At 39.9% G+C, this 19,706-nt stretch overlaps 1 protein-coding gene across 1 annotated transcript in view; it reads right to left on the reverse strand.

The window, feature by feature from the left end:
* ARIH1 (ariadne RBR E3 ubiquitin protein ligase 1) overlaps positions 1-14,716 on the reverse strand; it is a 124,837-nt gene extending 110,121 nt beyond the window's left edge. The window contains exon 1 of the mRNA XM_045449160.1: positions 14,023-14,716. Coding sequence (XP_045305116.1) covers positions 14,023-14,391 — 369 coding nt within the window. The 5' untranslated portion in view covers positions 14,392-14,716. The remainder of the gene's footprint in view (positions 1-14,022) is intronic.
* Between the last annotated feature and the right edge of the window lie 4,990 nt (positions 14,717-19,706).

Raw genomic sequence — 19,706 nt, forward strand, 5'->3', positions numbered from 1 at the left:
TGTAAGAATAAATGATTAATATGCTAGAGAAAACAGATGAAAAGAAGTCACCATAAAATTAGCATCTACAGAAAAGAATCAAATGGAAACTCTAGAATTAAAAAATACATCAGAGGGGTACCTGGGTGGATCAGTCAGTTGAGTATCCATCCGGCTCTTGATTTCAGCTCAGGTCATGATGCCAGGGTCGTGGGATCATGCCCCACATCTGGCTCCATGCTGAGCGTGGAGCCTGCTTAAGATACATTCTCATTCCCTCCCTCTCTCTCTCTTGGTATTCACCTTCAAATGCCCTCTCTGCAAGGAGAGCTTTCACACCATTCTTACTTTCTTACACTCTAATAAACCTTTACCTGCTGCTTAAAAAAATTATTTCTCTTTCTCTCCCCCCCCCCTTTTCTGCTCATGCTCTCTCTCTAAAATAAAATAAATTAAAAAAAATACAAACAAATTAAGAATTAGATCAAGAAGGTGTGTGGGTGGCTTAGCTGGTAAAGTGTCATAATCTCATGATTCATGGGTTCGAGTCCCGCATTGAGCTCTCTACTGTCAGCTCAGAGCCTGCTTCGAATCCTCTGTCTCCCTCTCTCTCTGCCCCTCCCTGACTCACGTGCCACCCGCACTCTCTCTCTCAAAAATAAATAAACATTAAAAAAAAAAAATCAGATCAGGAAAGGACAGATTTAGAGACCCAGAAGATAAATCAATAGAAATTACCTAATCTGAAACAGAGAAAAGAGGATGTAAGATACACAAAAGAGCACTAAACACATATGGCACATAACAAAAAGCTCTAAGCTAAGTGTAACTGAAGTTTCAGAAGGAAAGAGGATGAAGGCAGAGCTGAGAATTTCCAGAACTGATAAAAGACATCACCTCCACAGATCTGAAAGGATCTGAAAACCCAAAGTGAGATAATAACAAAGAAAACCACTAGACAAAGTAAAAAGTCCCTCAAACACTCAGATTAAAGACTTCATTAAGCCTTCTCCCACCACAAACAATGGAAGCCAGAAAACAACAGATACTGAAAGAAAACAACTACAACCTAAAATTATATACATAACAAAATATTCTTTGAAATAGAATTGAAATAAAAGTACATAAAAAAATATTTACTAAGTACCTAATATGTGCCAGGTACTGTTGTGGGCATGGGGACTGCAGCAATGAATAAAGCAAAGTCCTGCTCTCACATGGCTTTCATTCTAATGTAAAAAATCAGAATATAAACAAACTAACAATTGGGATGTGTCAAGTGGTATCTCTACTACCTCTTCCTTGAAAAAATTAAGCCTCTCATCCCATTTCCAACATCTTTCCCCTACTAGTCATATCTTATGGTTCATATTCCCTAGATTTTATTTAACTATAGAGGCTAATATTTCTGTTAATACCACTCAGAGCATCTACCATAGCTTATAAATAAAAGTTTCAGATCAGTAATAACTTGTAATTTATAAACTACTGCTAATTAATAAGTTCAAGTAGCGTGGTTAGTCATAGTTCTGTTTGAAGGCCAACATGACTTTTTCTTAACAACTCAGAAATATTTCATAATATCAGAGCAACAATCTGTTTGGTCTCAGAACTCCCTCTCACCTTAAAAATTATTGAGGATGCCAAAGAGTTTTGTTTATATGGGTTATAACTATCAACATTTACCACACTAGCTACTAAAACAAAATTTTAAAAATATTTACTAACTCATTAAGATAACAGAAATAGATCCCAGTATAGATTAACACAAAAAAACACTTTTATGAAAATAAATATATGCTCTGACACAAAAAAGCTGGGGTGAGAAGAGTGCACTATTTCACAAGTTTGAAAGTGTTCAATATCTGGCTAAATAGAAAATAGCTGGGTTCTCATATCTGCTACTGCATTGTCTCTTGGATATGCTGTTTTATTTGAAGAATAAAAAAGATGTGGCTTCATAAAGTAAGTATTTTGAAAAAAAAGAGGAGCACTTGGGGCTCCTGGCTGGCTCAGTTGGTACAGCACGTGACTCTTGGTTTCGGGGTTGTAAGTTCAAACCCCACATTGAGTGTACAGATTACTCAAAAAAATAAAATAAAAAGGAGCACTTTCATAGGCTTTTCAGTTAATTATGGATATTCTTTTTGATATTAAGCCAAAATTCAAAAAGTAGCTCTTTTTTTTTTTTTAAGTTTATTTATTTATTTTGAGAGAGTGTGAGGGGGCAGGCAGAGAGAGAGAGGGAGAGAGAGAATTCCAAGCAGGCGTCGCACTCTCAGAGCAAAGCCCAATGCGGGCTCAATCCCATGAACCATGAGATCATGACCTGAGCCAAAATCAAGAGCCAGACACTTAACCAACAGAGCCACCCAGGCACCCCCAAAACATGGTTGTTTCTTAAAGGCTGGTCACAAGGTAGAATCTGAAACCATGTCAAAGAACTTTTCATACTCTTATATTAAAATCTGGTGGTCTATCTTGTACTCTTAATGGACCACTTACCAAGGCATGGTTGTGAAGTACTGTAATTGGTCAATGGAAAATTGGTCATTTGGAAAGTATTGATTCATTATGTTAATTACATGGATCTTCCAAATATTGATATATTTTATTACACAGTATTTCATCAGAACTTTTTAAGTATGAGAAAGCTGTCAGTCTCACAGTGGCAAACATAAGTGTTCCAAAATTCTAATTTTCACTTACAAACTTAAAAAATGTTATCATTGGCAATATAATGTAAGCAGGCTTCCTTTAAATAACAGGTGTACTTCATTCATTTGGAGAAACATTTACCATATGTTTGCCATTTGTCTAAATAACTAGTCATTATTTCAAGAAAAAAATGGTGTTCCATCAAACACGCGACTTGTACAGCTCACAAAACTGCACAAAAGTGTATCTTCAAGACAACTTCTGTAACTTAAGTATGCTCAAGTGCTTCATGCATATCCAATTTTGCCACCTAAGCTATAAAAAAGATGTGTACTTAAAGGATAAAATATAAAACTAATAACTTTTACTACTTCATCCAGAACAAATGAAAAACTTTTTTTTTACTGTGTGTACAGGTGAAGATACAATAACTACTAGTATTTTGGGGTGCCACTTATTTTATGTGCTAGCATCCCCAAGGTTTTTACCTACCCACTGCTTTCTGCATCATCAGCACAGAAGTCAACACATTAAAAAAGGCAAAAGTCTTAGTATTATCATACAATGGTTTTGCTCTCATGGACCATACTTTGAGAACTACAGCATTAGTGGCTCAATTTTTTTAAATCACTGTCAGTTCATATAAAGTGGCAGGGAACAACATGCAAATAATAAACTTTAAAAGTGTTGCTATATATTCAGAGGCCTTAAAAAGTTTGTCCTCTTGGAATTTAAACATTTTTTTCTTACTTCTTACACTATCACTATGGCATTATCTACAAATCATAAAGTAATTTATTAGTGCCAAAAGAAATCTTATCTGGCTCCCTTTGGTTTACAGATAAGGAAACTGAGGAAGCAAGCGTTTACTAGGTAGGGACAAACCAAGTATTTACTGAGTTTCTACGATGGCAAAGACTGCTGGTGTGCCACACACTACGGATGAAGATTCAGCTCTCACACTCAAAACCCTCATACCTAGCTAGCTGAAGAGACTTAAGTATTGGGATGGCTATATTACAACCTCACATAGGCTGTAGCAACATCCCCATGAAATGCTATGCAAACATAGACAAGGAAGCACTAGAAAGGTATCGAAGGAGGACATGGTAAGAAATCTGGTAATATCTGAGCAGGGTCTGAATAGAAGCACAACAAGCAGTTAAGAGAAGAAAGAGTATCAGAAGAGGGAGGAGAATGAGCAAATTTAAGAAAACACAAATATGTATTATATATTAAGAAATTATAACCTCAACAAAGAGCAGTAAGAAGAAAGAGAAATTATAAATAGTGCAGTTGGGGGTGGTAGAAGAATCAGGAACAATAGCAGCTGACACTGAGAGAAATCAGCTGACATCAAGATGGGGAAGCCGTGAATGCCATATTAAGGAATCTGGACTAGATTTATAATAGTAGGGGAGGGAAGGGGTGGACGAGGAAGTTTTTTTAAGCAAGAAAATGACTACTATATTTGTATTTGGTAATATGACATAAACTAGAAGCCTGGAGACAGTGAGGCAAAAAGAGGCCCTAGATTAGGATTAGTTAGTATAACAATTAAGAATAACTTAAAACAAATTTCAGGGACGCCTGGGTGGCTCAGTCGGTTAAGCATCCAACTTTGGTTCAGGTCATGATCTTGCGGTTCGTGGGTTCAAGCCCCGCATTGGGCTCTGTGCTGCGGGCTCAGAGCCTGGAGCCTGTTTCAGAGTCTGCCTCTCCCTCTCTCTCTACTCCTCCCCTGCTTGCACTCTGTCTCTCTCTCTCAAAATAAATACACATTAAAAAAACATACTACAACAAATTTCAGAGGTAACTTGATTAGGTTACTTAATTGGATATGTGAAACGCAGAAAAAAAAATTAAAGGTGACTCTCAAATTTCAAGAACGGTTCATTTGTAAATCAGTCAAAGAAAGAAGAGCCTTAAGGAGAGAATGCAGTAAATTTGGGTTTCAAATGGGTTTCAGAGAAATACCTGTTCAAAATGTCACAAATGTCAACTCAAGTGCCCACGTTACAGATTTTGACTTGTAAATACTTGCTAAGAGTCAGAAAATACTTCTCAGTCTCTAGCTTATACTCAATCCCTAAAAAAATGTACAATTTTGATTAAGAGGAAGGATATATTACCAAGTAATTAGAGCCTGTTAATATTTGAATTAGAAGTATGACAGTTTCAAAGGAGATAGCAGAACAAGCCTGGGGAGAAGTGTCTGAGATTATAGCTATTCTTAGCTTTGTCTAAACAAATGTCTTAGTTATAAGGAAATGTTACCTAATACTTCATTATCTGCTGTACTTTTTGCCAAAATGTATTAAGTGTCAGGTCACTTGTGACACTTCCTTTAAATGGAACACAGCAAAAATGAAAAATGCTATTGAACAATGTTTACATTAAGAAAAAAAAATTTTACACAAGTGCCTGGGTGACTCACTTGGTTAAGCCTCTGACTCTTGGTTTTGGCTCAAGTCATGATCTCACCATTTGTGGGTTCAAGCCCGGTATTAGGCTCCAAACTGACAGTGCAAAGCCTGCTTCAGATTCTCTCTCTCCTCTGCTCTCAGTCCCTCCCCCAATCGTGTTGTCTCTCTCTCTCAAAATAAATAAATAAACTTAAATACACACACAATTCCTAGTACAGTATTTGGCATTTCTCATTCAAATCCTTACAACCTTTTGATCTTAATACTAGCATTCTCATTTTTAGAAATGAAAAAAGTAGAGCTCTGAAAAGTTAATCTACCAGAGCAGCTAACTCAGTAAGAATTTCTTAAACTGCCTTCTGAGATACAAACTACCCATCCGTTTAATGCAAATACCAATTGGGCACCTTATACGCACCAAGATACATCAGAAATGAGACATTACTCAATATAAAGCTAGATGACCCCCTATCGCTGAGTAAATGAAAATTTAGGAATAAAGCAAAAATTTAGAATCTCACATATGATTGTAGAAACCTACTGACTCTATGATGTGCTATTTTTTTTAGAATTGAAGACACAACAGCGGCCCACATTTTAACTCATTTGGGGAGTTCTGTTTTGCTGTTTTAAATATATTAAGTTTTTTAAAACACGGGGGACAAGAAAAGGCAAAAACTGTCACTACTATCTCTATAGGCCCCAAAGGATATAGCTATCCCAAATTAGGAGCCTCTGATTATAAATCATTCTGTCACAAGTGATCATCAAACGTCAGCCCAAATAAATTCTCATTCTTGTATTTATTCCATCATTTAATGGGAATAATTAAACTATTTAACAAAGCTATACAGTAACAGTATGATAACATACAAAGGATGACCTATATATTGTTAAGGTCTTAGCAAAATTATGGCCTGCGACACTACCTATTAGAAGAAAGAGTCTAGGGGTGTCTTGGTGGCTCAGTTAAGTGTTTGACTTCGGCTCAGGTCATTATCTCGTGGTTCATGGGTTCGTGCCCCACATCAGGCTCTGTGCTGACAGCTCAGAGCCTGGAGCCTGCTTTGGATTCTGTGTCTCCCTCTCTTTCTGCCCTCCCCCTGCTAGCACTCTATCTCCCTCTCACTCAAAAATAAACATTAAAAAAACAAAGAAAATAGATAAATAAGAGTCTAAAGAAAATAGAAAAGCAGGCAATGTACATTATCAAAAATATAGGTTCATTGTTGTACTAGGAACAATGAAAGAGGGACAGATTAACTTCAGGAAGAAAAGTTGTTCCTTCAAGGAAGAAAAGCTTCCAAAACAATAATTACATTAAGAAAAAAAAATTTATCCAAAGGGTGATCCTAGGAACCATAGGTAAAAGTTACAACAGCAGCAAGCAGACTTTAATTTCATTTAAAAACAAAATCAAGAGTTAAATTTGGAATAGGCTACATCACAAAACAGTTCACTGTCACTTAATTTGTAGCTAAGCAGAGATCGGAATATTACAGAGACGAAATGGACACGAACAGGGGCTCTCAACCCTGGGTGTGCATTAAAGTAAATCCAGGGAGGGGGGTGGGAGGGAGGGGAGGGCACCTTTAGGTATGAGCACTGGGTGTTGTATGGAAACCAATTTGACAATAAATTTCATATATTGAAAAAAAAAAGTAAAAGAAACATTAAAAAAAAAAAAAAAAAGTAATCCAGGGAATATTAATCACAGTGTCTGGTCCAAACTCCCAGAGACCCATCTGCTTAGTCTGGGGTGGGGCCTGAGTGCCTGCATTTAAAAAAAATCTCAGGGGGGCGCCTGGGTGGCGCAGTCGGTTAAGCGTCCGACTTCAGCCAGGTCACGATCTCGCGGTCCTTGAGTTCGAGCCCCGCGTCAGGCTCTGGGCTGATGGCTCAGAGCCTGGAGCCTGTTTCCGATTCTGTGTCTCCCTCTCTCTCTGCCCCTCCCCCATTCATGCTCTGTCTCTCTCTGTCCCAAAAATAAATAAATGTTGAAAAAAAAAAAATTAAAAAAAAAAAAATTAAAAAAAAAAAAATCTCAGGGAGAGACCCCTGGGTGGCTCAGTTGGTTAAACATCAGACTTAGGCTCAGGTCATGACCTCTAGGTTTGTGAGCTAGAGCTAGAGCCCTGTGTCAGGCTCTTTGCTGACACCTAGGAGCCTGGAGCTTGCTTCAGATTTTGTGTCTCCCTCTCACTGCCCCTCCCTCGCTCAATCTGTGTGTGTATCTCTCTCTCTCTCAAATAATAAATAAATAAATAACAGGGAAAGAAATCTGAATACTGTGTCAATGTCAATCTACTGGTTGTAACATTATGATATAGTTTTGCAAGATGTTACTGCAAAAAATCAATAAAGTGTACATGGGATCGCTCTGTATTATTTCTTGCAACTGAAATTAAAAGTGTGAAAAAATCCCCAGATGATCCCACTATGTAGGTAAAGCAAAAAATAAAATAAAATAAAATAAAATAAAATAAAATAAAATAAAATAAAATAAAATAAAATAAAAATTGGTGGACTGTAGAATCTCAAATTCCTGCCAATTCTAAGAGACTGGAAACTATTCTTTTAAATCTTAGCCATTGAAAAGTAATTAGGAATGTTTATCATTTAAAGATACAATACTGCTCTCTAAAGAGCCAAATACAAACAATTTCTAGTTAATCCATAATAAAAAATCCAAACTACTATGCCCTCCCATTTGTATATAAATTGACCGGACAGATAAGCATTATACATGGTTGTCATTCACCTCTTGACTAAGCCAAATATAGACGTATATATACACAAGATGGTAGAACCTCTAAGATGGCCCCAGAGATACCCACCTCTTGGTCTTCACACTTTTGTGTAATCCCCTCCTGAACATGTGGATACAGTTATTCACTTACAAGTAAAATATAACAAAGTGATGAGATATCAATTCTAAGATGAAGTTATAAAAAGATTGTGGCTTCCATCTTGGAGGCTCTCAGTCAGACTCTTCATTCTGAGGGAAGGAAACTGTGTTACAGCCCCTTTCTGGAGAAGACCACATGGCAAGGAACTTAGGTCTCTGGCCAACAACCAGCCAGTGAAAACCTGAGGCCTGACAATAGCCACATGAGTGAGCATCGAAGGGGATCCTCCCCAAGTCAAGCCTTGAGAACTGCAATTCAGCCGATACCTTGGTTGCAGCCCTTAACAGAGACCCTGAGCCAGAGGCACCCAGCTCAGCTGTACCCAGAATCATGACTCACAGAAACTGTGAGATAATAAGCGTTGTTCTCAAGCCACTAAGTTTTGGGGAAATACAGGGTTAAAGATAACTAATACATACAGCTACCACAGGTCAAACCCAAAATAAAGGAATCTAACCTGATGGCTTCTGCCTACCTTTCTTCAGATTATCAAACCTCCCAGCTTCTGCAACATTATCACCCACAGTTAATAAAGTCTGTTCCACTTTAGCAGACCTCACCATTATCCTGACACCCTCCTCCTTCTCACTTCATTCAATTTCTTAAAATGGCTTCCTATCCCTCTTTCCTACCTATCCAAATCCTAGCCATCTTCCAGATAACACCCACAGATGTCTCTTCCATGAATATCTATTACTACCCAGTTAGCACAACTTACTGACCTAACACTTGATTAAACAACTTACTGACCTAATAGCTTTGAGTGTCTAAATTCAAAGAGATCATCAACTCCTTGAGAATGTCTTCTCATATTTTCAACATTTAGTACAGTATTAAACAGGAGCATTTACAGTATTCAAAACCTTAAATCCTTTCCAATGTATTAAATAAAGAATCTCAGTTATGTTTGTAAGAAAGAAAGAAAGAAAGAAAGAAAGAAAGAAAGAAAGAAAGAGAAAAGAATAAAACCCAGGGGGTAAGGAAAGGTGGAAGGTAAACCAAGGGTTCTAATCTAGAATGTTAAGAGGACACTAGTTTGGTATGCATGTTTGAAATAACTGAGTAAAGACCACTTCAGGGGCGCCTGGGTGGCTCAGTCAGTTAAGTGTCTGACTTCAGCTCAGGTGATGATCTCGCGATTTGAGAGTTTGAGCCCCACATCCCAGGCTCTGTGCTGACAGCTCAGAGCCTGGAGCCTGCTTCAGATTCTGTGTCTCCCTCTCTCTCTGCACCTCCCCTGGCTTGTGCTCTGTCTTTCTGTCTCTCTCTCTCTCTCTCAAAAAAAAAAGAAAAAAAAAAAAAAGACCACTTTATCTGAAGGATAGCAGTAACGATGACAAATCCCCTCCCACTTGATTAGCCCAGTAAGTGTTGTCCATGCTCTTGAAATTTTCCTTTTATTAGTTTCTTAAACAATTTGCCTTCCATCATCAACTCACTTCTGTAGTATATTCCAACTAGATCAGTGGTTCTCAAACTTTGGCTTGCATCGGCATCATCTGAAATGTTCATTTAAACAGACTGCTGGACACCACCCCTCCCGCCAGTTTTATTCACAGGACTACTGCCATAAGTGACTTAATAAGAATTAATGTAATTTAAAACCTACAGCTCAAGTAAGTTCAAGGAGATTAGCTGGGAAAAAATAGTTCAAGTTCAAGAGAAATAAACCAAACACCTTAATAGCTTCAAGATACACAGTCGCCCCTTCCTCTCCCTCTTCCACCATTCAAATAGTTAAACAATTTAAGTTCATCTCGATAATATGCACACTTGAATTCATTTCTTGGAAACAATGAGCATCTCCAATAACTGAGGTTTTATGAGGATTTTAGATAAAGAAAACACCAATGTAAAAAAAAAAAAGGGCAATCTAATATTTCAACTCCCTTAATTTCCCAGATTAAAAAAAAAAAAAAAAAAGCAAACAAAAACTGAAGGTTCTGATATGTAAACAAAACTTACCATATGGAGGAAAAGTCAAGGCTAGAACTGACTCCTGAGCCAGTAAACTGAAATACACTGCTTCTCAATTTATGCTTGAAACCACACCTTAGAAGTTAATTAAGTCTTTTAATTAGATAAATACATAAATAGGTGAAATAGAATTAAAGACTTAAAATCAATAGTGAAAAGAAAGTTCCCCCTGAAAGGATGATATATCTGTTGTCTTTAAAACAGGTCATTTAGCATAATCTTATAATAGCAAGACACCCACCCACCCACATCTTTATACCTTCTCTGTGACCACTCACATCCATCAGCCCATGCTCCTCTTCTGCAGCACACTCTTTACAAGTGGTATTCCTAAGGGTACTGCCCTTCTCACTCTACTCATTCTCCCTGAATGAGTCAAAATCATGACAGTAGATGAACTATGACTATTCCAGTAGCTGAGAACTATCACTGGAGCAGCTAAAAATATATAAATGCTCAGGCTCCAACTCAGACTTAACTAATGAACAACAATCTCTGGGAATGAAGCCCAAGGACCTCTATGTTCCCCATTTCCATATGCTCCTTAGGCAAGAACCATGTCCTCCATCTACTCAACAGTGACTAGCATACATACACAAGCACAACCAACATTTGTTGAATAATGTTGTGGAAACACAAAACAGCAAGTATAAACACCTTCAATTGCAGAACTGCGTAGTGTTTAATAAATTATCAAGCTACTAGTAATTACATTAGAAAGCCACTGTTTAACTATACTAGTTAAGTAAATACAGTTGGGTAGTTAAGGGCTTTAAGTACTTCTCTATCACTGGTATAGGTTTAAAAAAAAAATCCCTGATCTTTTCTTGAAGTCCACAAGATAATGTAGGTAGCCACAAAGGATTTAAATATAACAAGGCCAAATTAAACTATAACAAGAGAGTTACAGAAAGCTAGAAAACCAAGAGTATTCTAAAAGAAAAACTGTTAAGCTAAAACTACACTGCAGATATCTACAAATAACAGTATTAATCTGTTGCCCAGAACTACTCTCCCAGAAGTAGTAATCAAATTCCCAAGGAAAAATTAAATTTGGCAATCTTTTCAAATTTCAATCTTTTTCTCCTGCAAATTCATTTTCAAATTCAATAATAACATACTTGATTTCATATTGAAAAGTAGCATTAGAGAGCAGAGGATTTAAGTTTTTTAGAATTAACAGTAAGCTCTCTAATGTGAACTAAGTAAAACAATGGTTTTTAACTTGATAAACTTAAAACTTATGGCCACATTAAACATTTTTTTTAATTGAAAAACCTAGACAACTGATATTTAAAACTTCAGGAAATATAAAGGGATCTTATAAATCAATAAAAGAAAAAAATCCCCCAAAAGGGAGCAAAATGAGCAAAAGCAAAGGGCAATTTACAAAAGAAAACCAACACCTAATAAACATGTTAAAAGTTCTACTTCGTGTTTTGTTTTTTTAAAGAAGGAAATTTTTTAAATGATGATTGTTTTATCCCAATCAAGCACCGACCGGTCAGGGGAAACTAATATAACCTTTCTGAAAACAATGTGATAGGTAGTATGTATCAAATGCCTTGAAAATAACCACATCATTTGACTCAGAAATTCAATTTATCCTAAGAAAATAAAACATTCAAAGATTTATCTAGAAGGGTATTACCAATGAAGTTTATAAAAGCCACAAACTGGAAAATAAAGGAAGGCCAATAATAATAGATGGATTAGGTAAATTACTTTAGATCTGTAATCATGTAAACACTGGAAAAAGTTATTAACAAGAGAAAGTTGAGATTCCTTCTGTTTTTGTAACCTGCTTTTTTCTACTGAAAAAAACATAGAGCATATGGTATGATTCTGTTGCTATTAAAAAATATGTATAGCTCACCCAGAGGTCTGGAGAGATAACTACAGTTTAAATTTTGGTGCATCTCTCTTGGTGTAGATCTAATCTTTTTTTTTCCCCCTTGCCTAGTCAGTTTTTTCTTACAGTGTGCATGCATTACCAGTATAACTTTTTAAACCTATTAACATAAAAAACCTATACTATAACCAAAGCCTGGTTCAGAAGTATACCATTTGGAGAAAAAATGGTCTGAGATAAATCTTATTCTTTGATTTACTGATATTGTGAAATAGAAACCTAACAAGGAATAGATATTTATATATTCTGGAATTCCATTTAAGAGCATCCTTAACATGAAGTTGACTAGAAAAAAGACAGTTTTCAAAAATCAGGCATGGAAACACGGTAAAAGAAGAACGCCTAAAAAAAACCCCTAGTATTTTATAGTCCCTATTAGCTCAGTTCATCTGCGTTTATTCTCTCCTCCCTAAACTAACAAAGAAAGAATGATGTCATATGCATTAACTACATCTCTGTTCCAGAAGTCCTATAAAGAACTTGCATGGTTTGGCCTTAGTGATTAAGACACACCTAAGAGCTGAGAAAGTTGGATGAGATTTACTACATGAAAACAAATAAGTTAAAAGGTTAAACAATAAATATCCATTATCCATGAGTTTTTTTAAGCTAATTAAAATGCCAATAAGCTAGATAAGTTTGAAAATTTTAGATTTTATATAATGCAGTTGTAAATAAAAAGAGAATTCAGGGTCTTACTCTAAATTCTTTTAATTTCCTCAAAAAAAAGAAAAAAGTCAATTTAGTGGCATAAGCTGTCATATTTTTAGAATCAGAAAAAGAGCAATAAAGCTTATCTTCCTTCTACATCCCTTCAATTTCCTCCTTAGACTGCAATATCTATATGAAAGTTTGAGATTTCCACAGTTCAATACTAACATTATAGATCAGATATTTTTTACTATTCCTCAAAATACGGTCTTCAAATGAGCCTGAAGAGATGGTTCAATTGGAAGTGCTGCTTACTAGACAATACTGTAAAAATCTGTTAATCATGCAAACTGAACAAGCAGGCAGTGACATACTACTGCCAATTTGTCAGTGAATATTAGCCAACCAATTCTAAGGGAGAAAAAAAAAAAAAAGTAATGACTGACATACAAGGCAACAGTAACTTGCTCGTATGTATAGTCCGCTTACTTGTAACTAATGTTTTCTAAAAGTTGCGCTGAATCAAGACTTCATTTTTATTCTTCGGTCATATCCCTGACCTCTCATCATAACTGGGTTTTTTCCCCCAAACAAATGTAAACTTTTGATTTCCTAAAGCTCAAAAATACAAAATCTGACCCACGAGGCTAAATGGGTTGTGGTTATCAACTTAAACCAAGCCTACTCGCCACGAAATAAAAATTATCAGAGAGTCCAGAAGCAGAAAGTCTCTACTTTCTAACTCACAATAGAGTCTTGTCTAATATTAGACAGTAACACTGCGTTTTGTTGTTTTAGCTGCAAAGCTGGGTATGCAATCTGCAGTAACCATTCCATCAGCTTCAAGTAAATCCTACGCTACCTCTGAAAAAGTAGCAGTTAGGTCCCAAGCAAACAGCAAAGACTAATAAAGAGATATAGGCAGAAGCCTCAACATCAGAAAAGAAGGCCCATCAGCACCTCTTCCGAGAAACAGTTCCCTTCCCCCACCTTTAAGTAGGCACTTAAGACTGCCAAGCAGATCCATTTCTTTATTAACTGGTGCCCACTTGGGGCAACCGTACACCAAACTGCTCTTAGGCCTACTCCAACCCCTTCCAAAAGTGCTCAAGCGAGCCTGAAAGCCGGGGTAACCCTCTTAGGGGCCCCGTTCTTCCTGCTCTTCTCCACCCGTCCTCCGCCCCGCCCCGCCCCTGTAAGCGCTCCTCCGGCCAGAGGAAGGACACCGGGCCCAGGGACCGGCAGGAATTGCCCGCAAGAGAAGTCTCAGGCGGCCGGAGGCCTCCGCCATAGCAGGACCTGGAAAGCACCGCCCCCAGCGCACCTCCCCACACCCGGCTAACCGGCGAATGTCTGCTTTCGACACCCTCTATCCCCAGCAGAGGCAGCGGAGGAGACAGGGCCGGGAGGCAGCGGGCAAGGCTACGCAGCAGGCCCGAGCCTGCCCCTCAGGTCGCCGAATCTGCTCCCCAGTCCGGCCAGGTCAAGTCAGCGCGGCGGCCACCCTCACCTGGATGACCTCGTTGACCTCCCGGATGCATTCCACCATGTGTTGCAGAATCTGCTCGGCCGTGAGCACCTCGTAGCGGTAATCCTCCTCCTGCTCGTGCCCTGGCCCGCCGCCGCCGCCACCGCCGCCACCGCCGCCGCCGGGCCCCAGAGCGCTGCCGCCGCCGCCGCCCGTCTCCCCGCACAGCAGTCCGTCCCGCTCCCCGCCGACGCCCAGCCCGGGCTCCACCAGCTCCACCTCGCCCAGATCCAGGTTATCATCGTCCGGCTCATCCTCGTCCTCGTCTTCCTCCTCCTCGGCGCCGCTGTCCTCCTCGCTGCACTCTTCGTCCTCGTCGAACTCGTAGTTGTAGCCCTCGTCCGAGTCCATGGCGCGACACGCGAGGGCCCGGCGGACGCTGGCCCTGAGGCGGGGAGAGGGCGGGGACGCCGAGGCCCCGGCTCTCGCTCCGGCTCCGGCTGATGTCCGGACGCAGGCCTGGCTCCGGCCCCGCGGGCCGCGGCTCCTCCCCGGGCGCGGCGGTTGGCGGTTGGCGGCTGGCGGCGGCGGGGAGGGCGCGGAGGAGGGAGGGAGGGAGCGAGGGGGCCGCTTGCCGCCCGCCTCAGTCAGACGCGGCTCCGCTCCGGCCTCCGAGAGAAAACAGTCCCCAGCGCCACCTCCACGGCCGCTGCTACCGCTACTGAGCCAACAAAGGGGCGTGCGTCACCGCGTCGCGCTGCGTCGTCGCGTCACTGCTCTTGGCGTCACCGCGCCCCGCCCCGCCGCCCCTGCGTGGAGTGTGGGGAGACCCCACGGCCCGGCCTGGCTATGGGAGCGCGGCGCCGCGGGAATCGCCTTCTCGGTTCCGGCTGCGGTCCCTCTGTGGACCGACACTGGTGGACCCTGTTCCGGAGGAGGCCGTGGCCTCGTCGTCACCAAGAGAAGGGCCCTTGGACACGATGGTGGTTGTCGCCGCAGGCCATAGGGATCCAGCCCCTTCACTGAATCCAGCGAAGGCGGCCTTCCCACCCGGCGGTAGAGACACTTCCCGCTCGCCCTGGAGTAATATTCTGGGAAGACCTCGGTTGTTGAGCTAAAATTCCTGTTGCCCGGGCTACTAAATGGAAATCTGTTTCATGCGGAACCTCTAAACTATGTGACAGGTGAACCTCGTTTTAAGTACTTCTGCTGCTGCTGTACGCTGGTACAGACGTGCAGTGGTTTTTAAGTCGCCGATAGTGACGTCATTTTAGAGGAGCGTTTCCTGAACTCAGCTCAGCAAGCAGCTACCAATTGAGGGCCCTAAGCAATGTAAACAGTCATGGCTTTCCTTGATTGAGCACTATGTAAGGGGTTTACATACATTCTCTCTCATCTTCACGGAGCCACAGTACCCGTTTTGTATCTGAGGCTCAAAGGGAGAGGAACTTGAGCAAAACCACAGAAAACGCCCTGTTCCCGCGGCCGAGTGACCTAAAACATCAATCATAAAAATGCTTTACGATGCATAATATGGGTTATGTACTACAAAATATATAAAATGCATTGTAATATAACACAATACAAGCTGTAATAGAAATACCTGCAAGGACCAAATATAGCAGAGAGACAGTACTTGTCTCTTATCTAGAAATGTGCTGTGCGAGCTGCGTGGTGATTGGTGGCTAGGAGTTTAACAGAGAAGGTAGGTCTAGCCTGAGACCAACAGAAGATGATTTAGCCTGAGAGAGTAATAGAAGCAAAAGCACGGAGGTGTAAACTAGTTTCGTTTCAGCAGCTTCCAGTGGAAAAAGGGTAAATAGGAAATTATTAGGCAAGTTAGGGGCCAGGACAGTAAGAGCATTTTATGCCATTATAAGAGTGGGTTTAAATTTTTGTAAGTAGGACAGGAGAACCAGAGAAGTGTCCTGAAGGAGGAAGAAGCCTGAGAAAGCACCCTCTGGGGGTACCCTGAAGGATTGGCCAGTTATTTTTAAAAATCTGAATTCCTATCTTACTGATAAATCTTACTGTTCAAACTACAGGTTCCCTTTGGAAATTTATTGTTTTTAAGTGAAAAATCCTGTGGGGCGCCTGGGTGGCTCAGTCAGTTGAGCATCAGACTCGTGATTTCAGCTCAGGTCATGATCCCAGGGTCATGGGAACCCAAGTGGAGCTCCAGAGGAGCTTGCTTAAGATTCTCCTTCTCTCCTTCTGCCCCTCTCCCCTGCTTGCCCTCTATTTTTAAAATGAAAAGTTCCTTTATGATGTGAATAAGCTACTAGTTTGTCCATTTTATATATGTTTAAATCAGATTTCCTGAAATAATCAGGATTTGTAAATTAAAGTTTTTAACATCAGTGCTGGTAAGTCTTGGTCCTTTGATTCACTTTCTACTTAGTAGTTCTAGGTTGTTGCCACAGCTGGCTAAGGACACTAGCAACCCTTCTCTCTACCCCATCCCCATTTCTATATACATGTGAGAAAAATTAAGTAACACTTGTCAGTACCCTCATATCCTTTGCCCCATTTTTTTTTCAATCTACCCCTACCTTGTATGAATCCTACTATCCTTATCCTCCCCTTTGGTACTGGAGCAGCTGACCATCATTGGAATCTGTGCATAATCACATGCATTCTATTATTAAATTCTAGTCACCAAGCACAACTGAACCATCAACACCATTCAGAAATCCTGTTAAATTTTTCTGAATTGTCCTCCCTCTGTAGACAACTCTTGAAACCTTCACCAGTTTTCTCAAACCCTCACCATTGCCCTTCCAAGTCCTCTCAAAGTATATAACTTTACATCACAAAGAAAATTGAAATCGTAAGAACTAATGTGACTGAAGCATGCTGAGCAAAGAAGAGTGTTACGGGATAAAGTCAGAGAAGGGCTATCAAGGCAAAAGCAGGGAGACAGCAGGGCCTTGTAGGCTATCTTAAGAAGTTTACATTATTGCAAAGGGAAGCATTTTTAACAAGAGTGAAACAATATAATATGCATTTTAAAAAAATGGCTAAAAGGAAATAACTATGGCTGCTTTGTAGAGAATGGACTGAAAGGAGAGATTATGAGGCTATCTCAGTAGTTTGGGTGAATGATGATAATGGCTTGGGCTAGAGATGTGACAGTGGAGATGATAGAAATAGTTTCAGGTATAGTTTGAAAGTAGAGCTAATAGATTTGCTGATGGCTTGACTGTGGGGTTGATAGAGGAAACAAGGATGCCTATTAGATTTGGGGCTTGAGGAACTGGGTCAATGGATGTACCATTTCCTGAAACGTGTTAAATTTCAGATGCTTGTTAGACATCCAGGTAGAGATGTTAAATAGGCAGTTATATTAACTAATGTGCAAGACAGAAGGTATGGGGACGTAGGACTGAAGATACAATTTTCAGAGTTTATGTCAGCATTGTTGAGAAGGAGCACAGATTAAAGGTCAAGAGCTTAGGCTTTGGAGGAAAGAGACCTGAATTTGCCTGTGCCCCTCCAGTTGCTGTCTATAACCTTGACCAAATTACTGAACCTTTCTGAGTTTGCCTTTGGAGGATAATTCCTATTCTCATGGGATTATCTGTGAGTATCAAATGAATAATGCATCTAAAGCTCTTGACGTAGTACCTGACACATAGTTAAATGCTCAAATTTAGAACTTTAAAAAAGTGTCATAAGTCACCTTGCATCTTGTGGGGAAAATTGTAACCAATTGGATTTATAACCTTTTAATTGATTTTATTTGAATTATGCAAGTATGCACATGACCTCAGTCATCCCCATTTTCTAAGGAAGAATATTGGTCTGCTTTTTTCTCAGAAACCTTTTCCATAATCTCATAACTTCTTTTTTGGTCAATATCCTGGGCAACATCATAATGCTTTTGAATTTTGAGGCCTCTTATTCTATGGATAAACCTTTTTTTTTTTTAATGTTTATTATTTTGAGAGAGCGAGAGAGAGACAAAGTGTGAGCAGGGGAGGGGTAGAGAGAGAGAGAGAGAGAGGGAGACGTAGAATCTGAAGCAGGTTCCAGGCTCTGAGCCATCAGCACAGAGCCCGATGAGGGGCTGGAACCCTCTGATGATGAGATCATGACCTGAGCCGAAGTTGGCTGCTTAACCAACTGAGCCACCCAGGCTCCCCCATAGATAAACCCTTCTTAACCAGATTTTCAGCAACACTCATTCCATTGATATTTTGGAAATTATCTTGGAATCAGGTTAGGTTATAGAGCTATTTAAGGAAACCAGTATAACAACTTCTCTCTGGCCCCAAATTGTCCAAGTGATGACCCACATACAATGTTTTTTTTAATGACTTGATCTTAAAGGTATTGCCGGTGTACTGCTTTCTCAGCTGTGATGACTACCAGGTAGAAGCACAGTAATCTGTAAACAACATGACAAGGTCCTTGAAAAAAGAATAGGCAAGTTAATATTTTCTTGGTGCCAAAAGAATCATTATTGGTAATTAGGTACTCCCCTTATCCCCATGTTCTAATAAGGTCAAAAGATATTAGTATACATTTATTAAATATCTACTCACAGAGCAAAACTCTATAAATATTTATATGCTCACCAAGTGGCACTGAATGAAATCCCAATAGGAAGGATATGCAAATGCTTTTCAAATATGTAGAAATTAAAATACTCATGGAATTTTTCTTTTTTTTTTTAATATTTTTTTTTCAACGTTTATTTATTTTTGGGACAGAGAGAGACAGAGCATGAACGGGGGAGGGGCAGAGAGAGAGGGAGACACAGAATCGGAAACAGGCTCCCGGCTCTGAGCCATCAGCCCAGAGCCTGACGCGGGGCTCGAACTCACGGACCGCGAGATCGTGACCTGGCTGGAGTCGGACGCTTAACCGACTGCGCCACCCAGGCGCCCCATCATGGAATTTTTCTAAGGGCACATGTTCAGAGCTGTAAGCTATGCAAAAGCCTCTAGTAATTAATGGCAGGGCACTAAGGTGACTAAGCCTAGCTGGTACAGAACAGGTTTCCAAGGTTGTGGAGTTTTTAGTGCTAAAACTGGGAAATCCAAGGCAAACTGCCTTGGTTGGTCACCTTACTTGGCACCTCACCAAAAATTTTTGTATAATATAATTAAAACACTCTTTCCAAAAATAAATGGAAAGAAATTATCTTTTGTCATTTTGTTTATAAAGTTTATTTTATTGCAGCATTTATTGCTTTTTAAAAAATGTTTTAGTTGTTCTTGTGTTTTACGAGGCAAGATGTAAAAAAGTTACATTTTAATTTTAAAATAAATTTAAGGTTACATTTTACCAAAAGGGCAGAGAGAGAGACTAATAAGCTAATTGAGTACTTTGCATTTGTTTAAAAACATCTGTCTGCGTATTTACAAACAACAATTAAGTGTTATATCATTGTTGGGAGATAGATCTTAAGACACCACTTTTGTGTGGAAAAAATAAAGCTTAGGGAAACTGAGGTTATATGCTTCATTAGAAGTCTGGGCACCTGGGTGGCTCAGTTGGTTAAGGTCCTACTCTTGATTTGGGCTCAGGTCACCATCTCATGGTTCATGGGTTTGAGCCTGGGTCAGGCTCTGCACTGACAGCACAGAGCTTGCTTGGGAGTCTCTCTTTCTCTGCCCCTCCCCTGCTCTCATGCATGTGCATGCACACTCTGTCTCAAAATAAGTAAATAAACTTTAAAGAAAAAAAAGTCTGGTAGAGATATTAATAACCAAGACAGA

The sequence above is a fragment of the Leopardus geoffroyi genome, chromosome B3 (assembly GCF_018350155.1).
Source record: "Leopardus geoffroyi isolate Oge1 chromosome B3, O.geoffroyi_Oge1_pat1.0, whole genome shotgun sequence".
Classification (NCBI taxonomy): domain Eukaryota; kingdom Metazoa; phylum Chordata; class Mammalia; order Carnivora; family Felidae; genus Leopardus; species Leopardus geoffroyi.